Source organism: Scyliorhinus torazame, chromosome 8 (assembly GCF_047496885.1).
Source record: "Scyliorhinus torazame isolate Kashiwa2021f chromosome 8, sScyTor2.1, whole genome shotgun sequence".
NCBI classification, from domain to species: domain Eukaryota; kingdom Metazoa; phylum Chordata; class Chondrichthyes; order Carcharhiniformes; family Scyliorhinidae; genus Scyliorhinus; species Scyliorhinus torazame.
Genome location: NC_092714.1, coordinates 238,335,136 through 238,347,400, shown reverse-complemented (window position 1 = coordinate 238,347,400; position 12,265 = coordinate 238,335,136). Strand labels below are relative to the sequence as shown.

Genomic DNA, 12,265 nt, shown 5'->3' with positions numbered 1-12,265 from the left:
CAACTTGCTTTGAGCGAATACAATGTGGTCCCATCTCCTGGCATACAGAGCCTCTGTCACCTCTCGGATGCAGCAATGGACGGCGAACTGCAATATGTTGACAATCTCATTAACTCCAGTCTGGAAGGATACACCAGTGAAGAAACTGAGGGCTACAAAGTCCGTGACAGTCACTGGCAGCACCATCCTTACCAACCCCATCCCAAGGCTGCAGGTCCAGTTTGACCAAGTAGTATAGTTCTGTGACCACTCTCAGTGATGAATGTGACCACTGCCACAAATACGGCTCTTGGCTGAGGTACAAGTGGAAGTGCTCTCTGAAGACTTGAGGTGGTTAAGGCCGAAACGAAAGAGAAAATGCTGGAAAATCTCAGCGGATCTGGCAGCATTTGTAGGGAGAGAAAAGAGCTAATGTTTCGAGTCCAATGACTCTTTGTCAAATTTGTCAAAGCTTTGACAAAGAGTCATCGGACTCTAAACGTTAGCTCTTTTCTCTCCTTACAGATGCTGCCAGATCCGCTGAAATTTTCCAGCATTTTCTCTTTCGTTTCAGATTCCAGCATCCGCAGTCATTTGCTTTTATACAGGTGGTTACGGCCTCCTGCTGAGAGCCTCCGCCTTCTCCTCCATCCCACTTCACTTCTCTATTACCTCTGCTCTATCTCCCTGTCATACCATAGCCCAAACGGAACTGCAAATATAGCTCCCATAACAGGGAGCAAGTGGTGCAGTCAACGGAATTTTAAAACTACACGACTCCTTCCAAAGGGTCCAGCATTAAACTTCCTTTTGAATTAAAGGTCTGTCAACCCTTCCAACAACAGTACTTCCACTAACTTTGCAGGAGCAAATAAATAGACAGAGCAACTAATATGCAAACTAAATATTGATCCTTTAAATAGCAATTGTGTGTGTGTGTATGTGTCAGTCATTAAATCAACATTACACACTAAATAATGTCACAAACAGACTATTCTGCATACTTCTGACACACAGATGGGACGTCTGCACTATCAACCTCCACAATGATCAGCATGATTCCCACTGGAAGTGTTCGGGGTGGACCACCCACCATTTGTTTCTGAACTGGTTCCTGTAGCACCAGAACTACTGGCACTTCAGAGCCCAATTTTGTGGCCTTTCATTTTTGGTTGGGCTCTTTTAACTTTCCACCTCCTCATGATTTAAAGTTTACTTTCACTTCCAAGCAACCGCTTCAACTCTCTTGCTGTAACATTTGATGTCAGATTGGTTTAAGTGCTTGCCCATAACCCTAGTCAACACCTTGCAAGGATCCAGTCCCAGGTTTGTTGAGATTTAGTCTATCCTACTCGTACAGATGCAAAAATGATCACAGCAATTCAGTTCATCCAGGTCAAAGATGGCGGGTGGAAATTTGCCATTTTTTGGCAAAGTGTGAACTCAGGCGGAAAATCCGCTGTGTAGCTCGCAGGCTCCATTTCTGGCTTTTCTTGCCATACCTTCAAGCACTTTGCCAATGAAAAATCGGGGCCGGTCCCACAATGTCACGCTGGCAAGGGGGGCTCTGAATGAGCTCGCCCCGCCAGCAACAGCGGCTCTCTAAAGATCGGGGTACCCTTTAAATAAAAATAGAACCCCACGGAAAGTGGGTCCTAATAAATATTCCAAATGATACACCTTTTAAGGATAAACTGATGAACTATGATATGAATAAAGTCCATGGTACTTTAATGTATTTATTCTAACTTTGCAGAACACCTCAAGCTATTACTGGAAATATTTGGGGTAGATGCAAGACGCAAAGGAATCTCACCTCTTCGCAGCCAGCCTGGCACCTGAGTTTTCCCTTTGGCTTTCCATCTGCATGCTTTCTTCTTTCTTTGTTTTCACCCGATATAATCTCCATGTCAGAATCTGTGAAAGATAAAACAGCCTGCTTGAAGCGAGTTAAAACTTGAGTAGCAAGGAATGATCTTTCTGCAGCTCCTTGAATTGCTGTGGAAGCTAGAAGTAATTTCTTTTTTGCTATTACCTCCGTACCTTTCTCCATTTTAGTAAGACTCCCCTGAAGTAGTTGTGGCAAGAATTACCACCTGCACTCTATTGTGGCACGGCAATATAATTGCGATATTAAGAAGGATCCCCGAGACGGGCTTCAGAATTTATATAATGATCTTTTCACCTCAAAACAGCTGGGGTATAGGAAATTCACTCACTGGTATCTGTTGAGACCTTCACAAATGAATAAAAGAAATGGGGGTCATTAGCTATAAAACATGCTTCAGCCTCTCTTAATAATGGTGTTATTTTTTTCTTTACGTCTAAATTGAAGTAAGCTAAAACAACCCTTGCTCCCCGAGCACTCTTTTAAACTAGCAAACTATCATTTTTTTTCAATGCTAAGATAACGGGCATTAGAAAATAAATGAGTGCATCAATTACGCAACAGACACAAGTGAGATTCGGGAGTGTTGCTTATTTAATTCTGTTAAATTTCTCACGTAGGGCTCTGTAACAAATTGTACCTGCTAATGGACATAATGAATGATCTAGTAGGTCCTTTAGTGAAAAAGGGGCCTCAAGCTAATTAAATCATTCAGGAATAATTCTTTGTCTCTCCAGAGCCACCACAGATCCATTAATTACAGCCTCACTCATGAATGATGAATTTCATGAAGACCTATTAATTTCATCACAATATATAGACTGTAGAATAAGTTTTTTTTAAAATACTGAAGCCCTTCATCATTCTAAAGTGGCATATTTATAAATTCTGTTTCCTTCCAGCTGCTGAATATTTTGTTGTTCTAGCTTAGGCTTATCTCTTTAAAATGCAAACCTTGGACGTTTAATGGCACGGCAGCTGCAATCACATTTATGTTCTGTTTATAAATGGTAGCTACAAACTTCATCCAAAGCTTGACATTTATTTCTTGTAATGAACATAACGATTTTAATGCGACACAGAATCATAGGAATTACATCACTGAGGGAGGCCTCTTAGCTCATTATGACCATGTTGGTGTTTCAACTGGAATGGTCTACAATAACTCTAATTTCTTTCCCTTTTCATGCACACAAAAGATATGTCATAGGCAAGGTTTTTATCAGGCGCTTTGGGGCTCTGCGTCAGGACGAAATGGGGGTCATGCACTTGCTGGCAAGAGTACCAGCTCGGCTATCCTCCTGGCCCAGCATCCAATTAAGACAGCAGGCAGGATGTAGATGCTGGCGGCCCCATTGGAACTCGCGCAGCTCCAGAGGCACAGCAGCTCATCGAGAGTCGATGACGCAGCTCAGAGCTCGAAAGGTTGGAGAGGTAAGTTTTACTTTAAAATATTCAAGAGGCTAAGCAGGCAAGCCCCAACGGATGTTGTCCAATGGAGCCATGGCCATGCCTTCCTTGAGAGCAGCCCCCTCTTTGAGCCCTGGATCTTCCAGGATCTCCATGAAGCCAGCAGCCCCCCACAATGTGGCACTGAATAACTCCATTGCTGACGAAAAGCCAGTGGTCTGTGGAAATTGCCCTTAATAGGGACATTTACTACTTAAATAGACCACCCATCTCCATTAGGTGGGCAGCTGGTCGCACCACAAGGAAACTCTCCGGTGGTCAGAATGCATTGGAGAGCCATCATGAAATACTTGCTGCTATTGTGCCGACTATCCCTCTTCCCAGTCCATCACCTCAGGGTCAGCAAAATCCTGCCATAGCATTGCCACAGCAGCTGCTTCCAGTAAAGCCCTGCCAGTCCTAATAACCTATGTGAGAAAAGTAAACATTCTCCTCACTCTCCTTTTCATTATTCTAATGGAAATCCCGAGTGTAAGCTCCCTCATTACCAATTCACCCACAATCTTTCACTATGCATCTATTCAAAACCTTCCACAATTTAGAAAATCTCAGATACCCCACCCCCTTAACCAATTCCAGTGAAAAGGTCTCAATTAATCAAGACTTACTTCATAATTTGAAACTTTTGTTATCATTCTAATAAATGTCCACTATATACTTTCCACAGCTTTAATATCCTTCTCACAAAGGCTGCCAATTGCACACAATACTCCAACTGTGACCAAATCAATATCTTGTATGAATTCAAAATAATTTCTTTATTTTTATGTTCAATGTACCTATGTGAAAAAAATCAAATTGCCATTTGCTTTTTTTTAAATGGCTTTTTCTACCTGCATTCCCATCTTTTAAAAATAAATGTATTTACATCCTTGATCCACTCAGATTTCAATTTTCAAAGTTATTTTCTTCTGCTGAAATGGCATTTTTCACTTTTAATCTATCCCCATTGTTTCCTCATTGAACAATGTGTGATACAGCACCAAGTTCCATAAAAATTGTAGTGGTAAGATTGTAAAATCACCTGCATACTTTATCTAAAAGATAATTTTGGTCTTACGGCTCCTTGTGAAGAATGGACCTTGAAATCTAATCACTGATACTTATACTGTCGGAATAACAGTACTTTTGCTGTTATCTTATTTCTGCCAGGTGACAGAATGCATTTAGTGGAATCCATAGAAGCCCTACAGTGCAGAAAGAGGCCATTCAGCCCATTGAGTCTGCACTAACCCTCTGAAAAAGCACCGCACCCAGGCCCACTCCCCTGCCTTATCCCTGTGACCCCGCCTAACCTGCACATCTTTGGACACCAAGGGGCAATTTTGTTATCACGGCCAATCCACCAAACCTGCACATCTTTGGACTGTGGGAGGAAACCCACGCAGACACAGGGAGAATGTGCAATCTCCACACAGGCATTCATTCAAGGCCAGAATTGAACCCAGGTCCTTGGTGCTGTGAGACAGCAGCGCTAACCAATGCCACCCCATTTATACCACGGTCATACAATAAGAAATGCCCTGGTCACAAATTGAAAATCATAGATGCTGAGAGCACAAATCCATCTAGCTGGTCATATGCCGGTGCTAAGTCTTTGGAGTGAGCAGTTTCCACTGCCCACACTCCCTTGAAAGCCTCGCATCATCCTCGGTGTAAATAACTAGGGCGGGATTCTCCGACCCTCCGCGCCGGAATCGCGCACGGTGGGGGGGGCAGAGAATAGCCGTTCACGCTGGAAATCCAGCGCGACGGCGCTTCCACGATTCTCTGCGAACCCGCCAGTCCCGCACGCGCGGTCAATGCGGCGCCGGTCGGGGGCCGTTGCAACAGGCCCCCACGGCGATTATCTGCGGTCGACCGGCCGAACTCCCGCCGGCGTTGTTTGCATGTGGTACCACCCAGCGGGAGCTGGGTCCCGTGGCCACGGTGGCGGTCCTGGTGGGGGGCGGGGGGGTATCTGACTCCAGGGGGGGCCTCAGCAGTGGCCAGGCCCACGATCGGGGGCCACCGATCGGCGGGCCATCGCGATCTGGGAGGGACCTACCTTCCTTCGCGCGGGCCCACTGTGTGGGTCCGCCATGTCAGCTGCGCCCCCGCCAAGGTGAGCCGCCGCGCACATGCGCGGACCCGCTTGTGGCCGCCGTGCGCATGCGCGGACTCGCTTGCGGCGGCCGCGCGGTCTGGCTAGCAGGGCCCTGCCGGCAGCCAGAGCCGCGGGACGCATACCGGGGCTCTGCTAGCCCCCTGGAAAACGGAGAATCGCCCCAGACCCTTCGAGGAAAAAGTCTGGAGTGATTCTCACCCGTTTTCTGGCGGGCATGGGGATTTAGTCCCCAGGAGGGAGAATCCCGCCCCTAATATTGCCAGGAATAATTTGTTTCCTGATACTGGAGCATCATCTCACATGAATTTAGCTCATTGTGTCCTTTTAGATCTTTGTTAGCCTGTATTGCTGAGATCGTTGCAGGTTTCCAAGCATGCAAAAAACTTTACTTGTTTAAAAATGGAACCCGCCTGTGATAACCTGCATGGGGCACACAGGGCAGGTTCGCTTGTTTTCTCCATGTGGTTCGGGAGTATGAGCGCCCCCGCTAACTACGGGGCTGATAGCCATGTTGAATAAAAGGTCGGCCAGATAGGAACCACCGAGACAGAGAGAGGTGAGGTTCAACTGGGCTCCTTGTAAATAGCATGTTCTTATCAATAAACATTTTCTTTTGTTTACTTGTCTGACTCCCCTCACCTTTATTAAACCACCATTCTCAGCTTGTTCTATGACACAGCAAGAATTTTCCCAACACAAACATTTTGTATTCAGCTCCCACGACACTTCGATTTCCAATTGGTAAGTTTCCTCTTATTGACACACACTAGCCTCTTCACGTCCCCATAACTTAGTGACAACTATGTTATAGAACCAGTATGGTTCTCCCAAGGGGGAACATATTACTTGCTAGAGTGGAAATATATTTCATTTTTTTTCTATAGATCATATCATTCCATGTGATAGAGGTTTATAGAGGAATTATAGAAGTCAGCTTAACTTCGGTTAAAAATAATGGAATCCCTATTCAAGGAGGAAACATAAGTACATCTAGAAAACATCTAGAAAATAAAAATATAATAATGAATAGACAGCACAGAAGTTCAAAGAGAAATACTTGCTTGACCAAACGCATGCGTTTTTTTGAGGAGGTAACACCAGGCTTACAATAAGGTGCCCATAATAATGAATAAGGTCAGAGAATGTGGAATTAGGGGAAAATGGCTAGAATGGATTTCTGCCTTACTGAAAGACAGAAAGCCAAGAGTGAGAATAAAGGATAGTTACTCAAGAGCGGCAGAAGGTTTCAAGTGGTGCTACAAATGGATCAGTGCCGGGACCACTGCTTTGCACAAACCACATGAACAATTTGGACTTCGGAATTAAGGTTTCTGTAGATGAGACCAAATTGGAGAGGGGAGGTAAATAGTGAGAACTGGAGCAAATTATATGCAGATGTCAATAAACTTGCAGAATGAGTAAATGATTGACAAATGACAGTCAACACAGATAAATGTGAGGGAGCACATTTTGACAGGAAAAATAAGAGAGGTCACTTATTATTTGGAAAGTGCAGGTCTAGGTGGGGTACGGGAACAAAGAAATGTCACAGTACAAACACACCAATCACTAACGGTTGCTCCACAGATTATCAAGGCCATAAAAAATGGGAAATCAAGCGCAGACGTTATTTCTGGAGGCACAGAATTATAGAGTACTGAAATTATGTTAAACCAGTATCAAACCTTGGTCAGACTACACTTCATACTAGGAATAGTTCTGATCGTCATTTTCTTAAAAGCATATAGAGACTCTGAAGAGAGTGCCAGAAAGATTTACAAGGATGATACAAAAACGGATCAGGTAAGGATGAACAGGCTGGGTTCATTTCCCCTTGAAAAAAAAGCTGAACGGTGACCTAGTAGAGGTCTTTAAAATTCTGAAATGTTTTGATAGAGCGGATGCGAATAAAATGTTTCCTCCTGTGGGGAAGAGGATAATGAGAAGCCATCATTATAATTTAACCTAGTAAGAAATCCAATAGGGAATTCAGAAGAAACTTATTTATCCAAAGAGCATTGAGAATGTGGAACTGGTCGGGTGGGATTCTCCTCTCTCGACTGTGGCGAGACCCAACACGAGTGAGAACAGAAAATTTGGCGTCCCAGTCAAGACTCCATTCACTTTCAGCAGCACCGAAAAATCCTAGCTGTGAACCAGGACGGAAAGTTTTGGCTGTTGCCACAGGAAAAGGTTGACGCAAGTAGTATTGATTCATTTAAGGAAAAGATAGAAAAGCTTATGAGGGAGATGGGAATTGGTGGCTACAATGATAAACTTAAGAGTGGAGCATGAAGGCAGTCATGGACTGATTGGATCCAAAACCCTGTTCCTATGCCATTTATCCTATTTTATTCTATATAATAGGGGCGACAATGTAGCACAGTGGTTAGCATAGTTGCTTCACAGCTCCAGGGTCCCAGGTTCGATTCCCGGCTTGGGTCACTGTCAGTGCGGAGTCTGCACGTTCTCCCCATGTCTGCGTGGGTTTCCTCCGGGTGCTCCGGTTTCCTCCCACAGTCCAAAGACGTGCGGGTTAGATGGATTGGCCATGCTAAATTGCCCTTAGTGACCAAAAAAGGTTAGGTGGTGTTACTGGGTTACGGGGATGGGGTGGAGGCATGGGCTTAAGTGGGGTGATCTTTCCAAGGGCCAATGCAGACTCGATGGGTTGAATGGCCTCCTTCTGCACTGTAAATTCTATGATAATGTAACTTTCAGGAGAAAATTAGCTGATCTTCTTTGCCAATCAGAAGTATCTGTTAAACAAGGTCTGTTGTTTGAAAATGAAAATGAAATGAAATGAAAATCACTTATTGTCACAAGTAGGCTTTCAATGAAGTTACTGTGAAAAGCCCCTAGTCGCCACATTCCGGCGCCTGTTCGGGGAAGCTGGTACGGGAATTGAACCGCGCTGCTGGCCTGCCTTGGTCTGCTTTAACAGCCAGCAATTTAGCCCAGTGTGCTAAACCAGCCCCTTTACATTCACCTGTGGTGTAATGCAGGGAAATGTGCAGGGTTTGAAATTGTTTGTCATTTATATAAATAAATGACAGAAGGGCAGCATGGTAGCGCAGTGGATAGCACTGCTGCCGCACGGCACCATGTTCCCAGGTTCGATCCCAGCCCTGGGTCACTGACCGTGTGGAGTTTGCACATTCTTCCCGTGCTTGTGTGGGTTTCACCCCCACAACCCAAAGATGTGCAGGGAGGTGGATTGGCCATGCTAAATTGCCCCTCAATTGGAAAACGTGAATTGGGTACTCTAAATTTAAATAAATAAATAAATGACAGATAATTATGAGGGGGGTAGGATCAGTAAGTTTGCGGTTGACACAAGGATTGGCCGGGTGGGTAACAGTGAGGTGGAGTGTCTTGGGTTATAGGAAGATATAGAAGGGATGGTCAAACGGGCAGAAAAGTAGCAGATGGAATTTAATCTTGAAAAGTGTGAGGTGATACACTTTGGATGGAGTAATGTGACAGGGATATTCAATGAATGGCCTGACACTGGGAAGTTCCGAGGAACAAAGGGACCTTGACGTATTTGTCCATAGGTCTCTGAAGGCAGAAGGGCAGGTTAACAGGGTGGTGTAAAAGGCATATGGAACACTTGCCCTTAGTGTTGGGTGGGGTTACTGGGTTATGGGGATAGGGTGGAGATGTGGGCTTGGGTAGGGTGCTCTTTCCAAGAGCCGGTGCAGACTCGATGGGCCGAATGGCCTCCTTCTGCACTGTAAATTCTATGAAATCTATGAAACTTGCCTTTATCAATTGAGGCATAGATTACAAAAGCAGGGAGATCATGTTGGAGTTGAATGGAACTTGGGCGAGGCCACAGCTGGAGTACTGTGTGCAATTCTGGTCGCCAGGATGTGGTCGCACTAGAGGTAGATTCACCAATATGCCACCTGTGATGGAAAATTTAAGTTATGAAGAGAGGTTTGATAGGCTTGGGATGTTTTCGCAGGAGCAGAGAAGATTGAGGGGTGACCTGATCGAGGTGTACAAGATTATGAGGGGCATGGACAGGCTGGATAGGGAGCAGCTGTTCCCTTTAGTTGAAGGGTCAGTTACGAGGGAGACACAAGTTCAAGATGAGGGGCAGGAGGTTTAGGGGGATTTGAGGAAAAACCTTTTTACCCAGAGGGTGGTGACGGTCTGGAATACACTGCCTGGGAAGGTGGTAGAGGCAGGTTGCCTCACATGTACCTGGATGAGCACTTGGCATGTCATAACATTGAAGGCTATGGGCCAAGTGCTGGCAAATGGGATTAGGTAGGCAGGTCAGGTGCTTGTCATCGGTGCAGGCTCAATGGACTGAAGGGCCTCTTCTATGCTGTATTATTCTGTGATTCTGATTCTGTGATTTGTTAATAATAAATCCCAAATAAGGGAAATATGGATACATTTTGTTACTCAGTGAGTGATTCGAATGTGGAACTCAACATCTTAAGAAGTGATACGGCAAACATGGCTCAAATACTTTCAAAAGTATAAAAAGTAAAAGGAATGTAAAGGTATACTGAAAATCTGCAATGAGGTAGAAATGGAAGAGATGCGTCTGCATATAAACACCTGCATTTGAGTGAAATGGCCTGTATTTCTGTTGTGTAGATAATTCTGTAATGTTTTGGTGCCTTTTCTTTCCTTGTATTAACGCCATTTTTTATGTATGTTTCATATTCATGCATGTTTGGTTATACAATTTGATGTGTTGCCACTGATGTGGACTTCAGAATATGTTTGATTTTGATGGCCTGTGTACTCGTGGGAAGCTTTATCTCAGACTATTTAACTTTACATCCCATGAATTATAACAACTGGGGAGATAAAATTACTCAGTTAAGTCCTCATCTTAGAAACAGTACCACTTTTATGCAACACGTCTGTAATGGGTTTTTCGAAGAGCTTGGCCGGGATTCTCCGCTACCCGGCGGGGCGGGCCGTACCAGCGCCGAGGAGTGGCGTGAACCATCCGGCGTCGGGCCACCCGGAAGGTGCGGAATCCTCCGAGACTAGGCCGGCGCAGTGCCAGCCGGCGCCGAAGGGCCTCCGCCGGCCGGCGCGGAGGGAAAGGGTGCCCCCACGACACAGGCCATCCCGCGGATCGGCAGGCCCCGATCGCGGGCTAGGCCACTGTGGGGCCCTCCCCGGGGCCAGATCCCCCCACGCCCCTCCCTGAGGACTCCGCAGGCCGTCTGCAGAGCCAGGTCCCGCCGGTAAGGACCTGGTCTAATTTACGCCAGCGGGACTGTCTGAAAACGGGCGGCCGCTCGGCCCATCGTGGGCCGGAGAATCGCCGGGGGGGGGGCCGCTGCCAACGGCCCCCGACCGGCGCGATTCCCGCCCCCGCCGGAAGACCGGCGGCAGGGCGGGATTCACGCCGCCCCTTGGCGATTCTCCAGCCCGGCAGGGGTTGGAGAATCCCGCCCCTTATCTATAACTGGTCAGATGTATCCTTGATTTTATTGTTCCGTGATAGCTAAATTCTGTAGGATTTATACGTTTACGGAGACTGCTCCCTAGACAACCAAAGCTGGATCACATTGACATAGAATTTGACGGCACAGAAAGAGGCCCTTCGGCCCATCATATCTGTGCTGGCTATCAAGCACTTATCTATTCTAATCCCATTTTCCAGCACTTGTTCCGTAACCATGTATACTATGGTGTTTCAAGCGCTCATTTAAATGCTTCTTAAATGTTGTGAGGGTTCCCTCCTCTGCCACCTTTTCAGACAGTGAATAACAGATTCCCACCACCCTCTGGGTGAAAAAGCTTTTCTCAAATCCCCTCTAAATCTCCTGCTCATTACCGTACATCAATACCCCTTGGTATTGACCCCTCTACTGAGGAGAAATGTTTCTTCTTTTCTATCCTATCTATGTCCCTCATAATTTTGTACAGCTCCATCAGGTCCCCCCCTTATCCTTCTTCGCTCTCAGGAGATTTACCCAGCGTGACCAGCCTCTCTTCATAGCTGAAACACTCCAAACCAGTCAACACCCTGATGGATCTCCTCTGCCACCTTCCTAGCGCAATCACATCTTATTGTGTGGTGACCAGAACTGAACACAGTGCTCTAGCTGTGGCCCAATGAGCGTTTTACACAGCTCTATCATAACTCCCTTGCTCTTATATTCCATGCCTTGGCTATAAAGACAAGTATCCCATATGCCTTTTTAACCACCGTATCTACCTGTCCTGCTGCCTTCAGGGACCTATTGGACACGCATCCCAAGATCCTTCTGGTCCTCTGTAATTCTTGGCGTCCTACCATTCATTGTGTATTCCCTTGCCTTGGTAGTCCTCCCAAAATGCATCACCTCACACTTAAATTCCATTTGCCACTGTTCTGTCCATCTGACCAGCCCATCTACATCATCCTGTAATGTGAGGCTTTCCATCTCGCTATTTACTACACCAACAATTTCTGTGCCATCTGCGAACTTACTGATCAGACCCCCCACATTCCTGTCTGGATCATTAATGTACACTACATCAGCAAGGGACTCATTACTGCTCACTGCGATGCAACACTGGACACAGGCTTCCATTCACAAAAATAACCTTCGACTAACACCTTCTGCCTCCTGCCTCTGCCTCCAATTTTGGATCCAATTTGCCAAACTGCCCTGGATCCCATGGGCTCTTACCTTCTTCATTAGAATTCCCACAGTGCAGAAAGAGACCATTAGGCCCATCGGGTCTGCACTGATCTCTGAAAGAGCACGCTACCTAGTCCATACCCTCCCTATCGCCATAACCCACTAACTTGCACATCTTTGGACACCGTGGGGCAATTTAGCGTGGCCAAT

At 45.9% G+C, this 12,265-nt stretch overlaps 1 protein-coding gene across 9 annotated transcripts in view; it reads right to left on the bottom strand.

Annotated features, from left to right (window-relative positions):
* dnmt3bb.1 (DNA (cytosine-5-)-methyltransferase 3 beta, duplicate b.1) overlaps positions 1-12,265 on the bottom strand; it is a 352,173-nt gene that overhangs the window by 251,554 nt on the left and 88,354 nt on the right. For all 9 annotated transcript variants that reach the window (XM_072514981.1, XM_072514983.1, XM_072514985.1 and 6 more), the window contains one exon: positions 1,796-1,896. In XM_072514981.1, the coding sequence (XP_072371082.1) occupies positions 1,796-1,896 (101 nt within the window). The remainder of the gene's footprint in view (positions 1-1,795; positions 1,897-12,265) is intronic.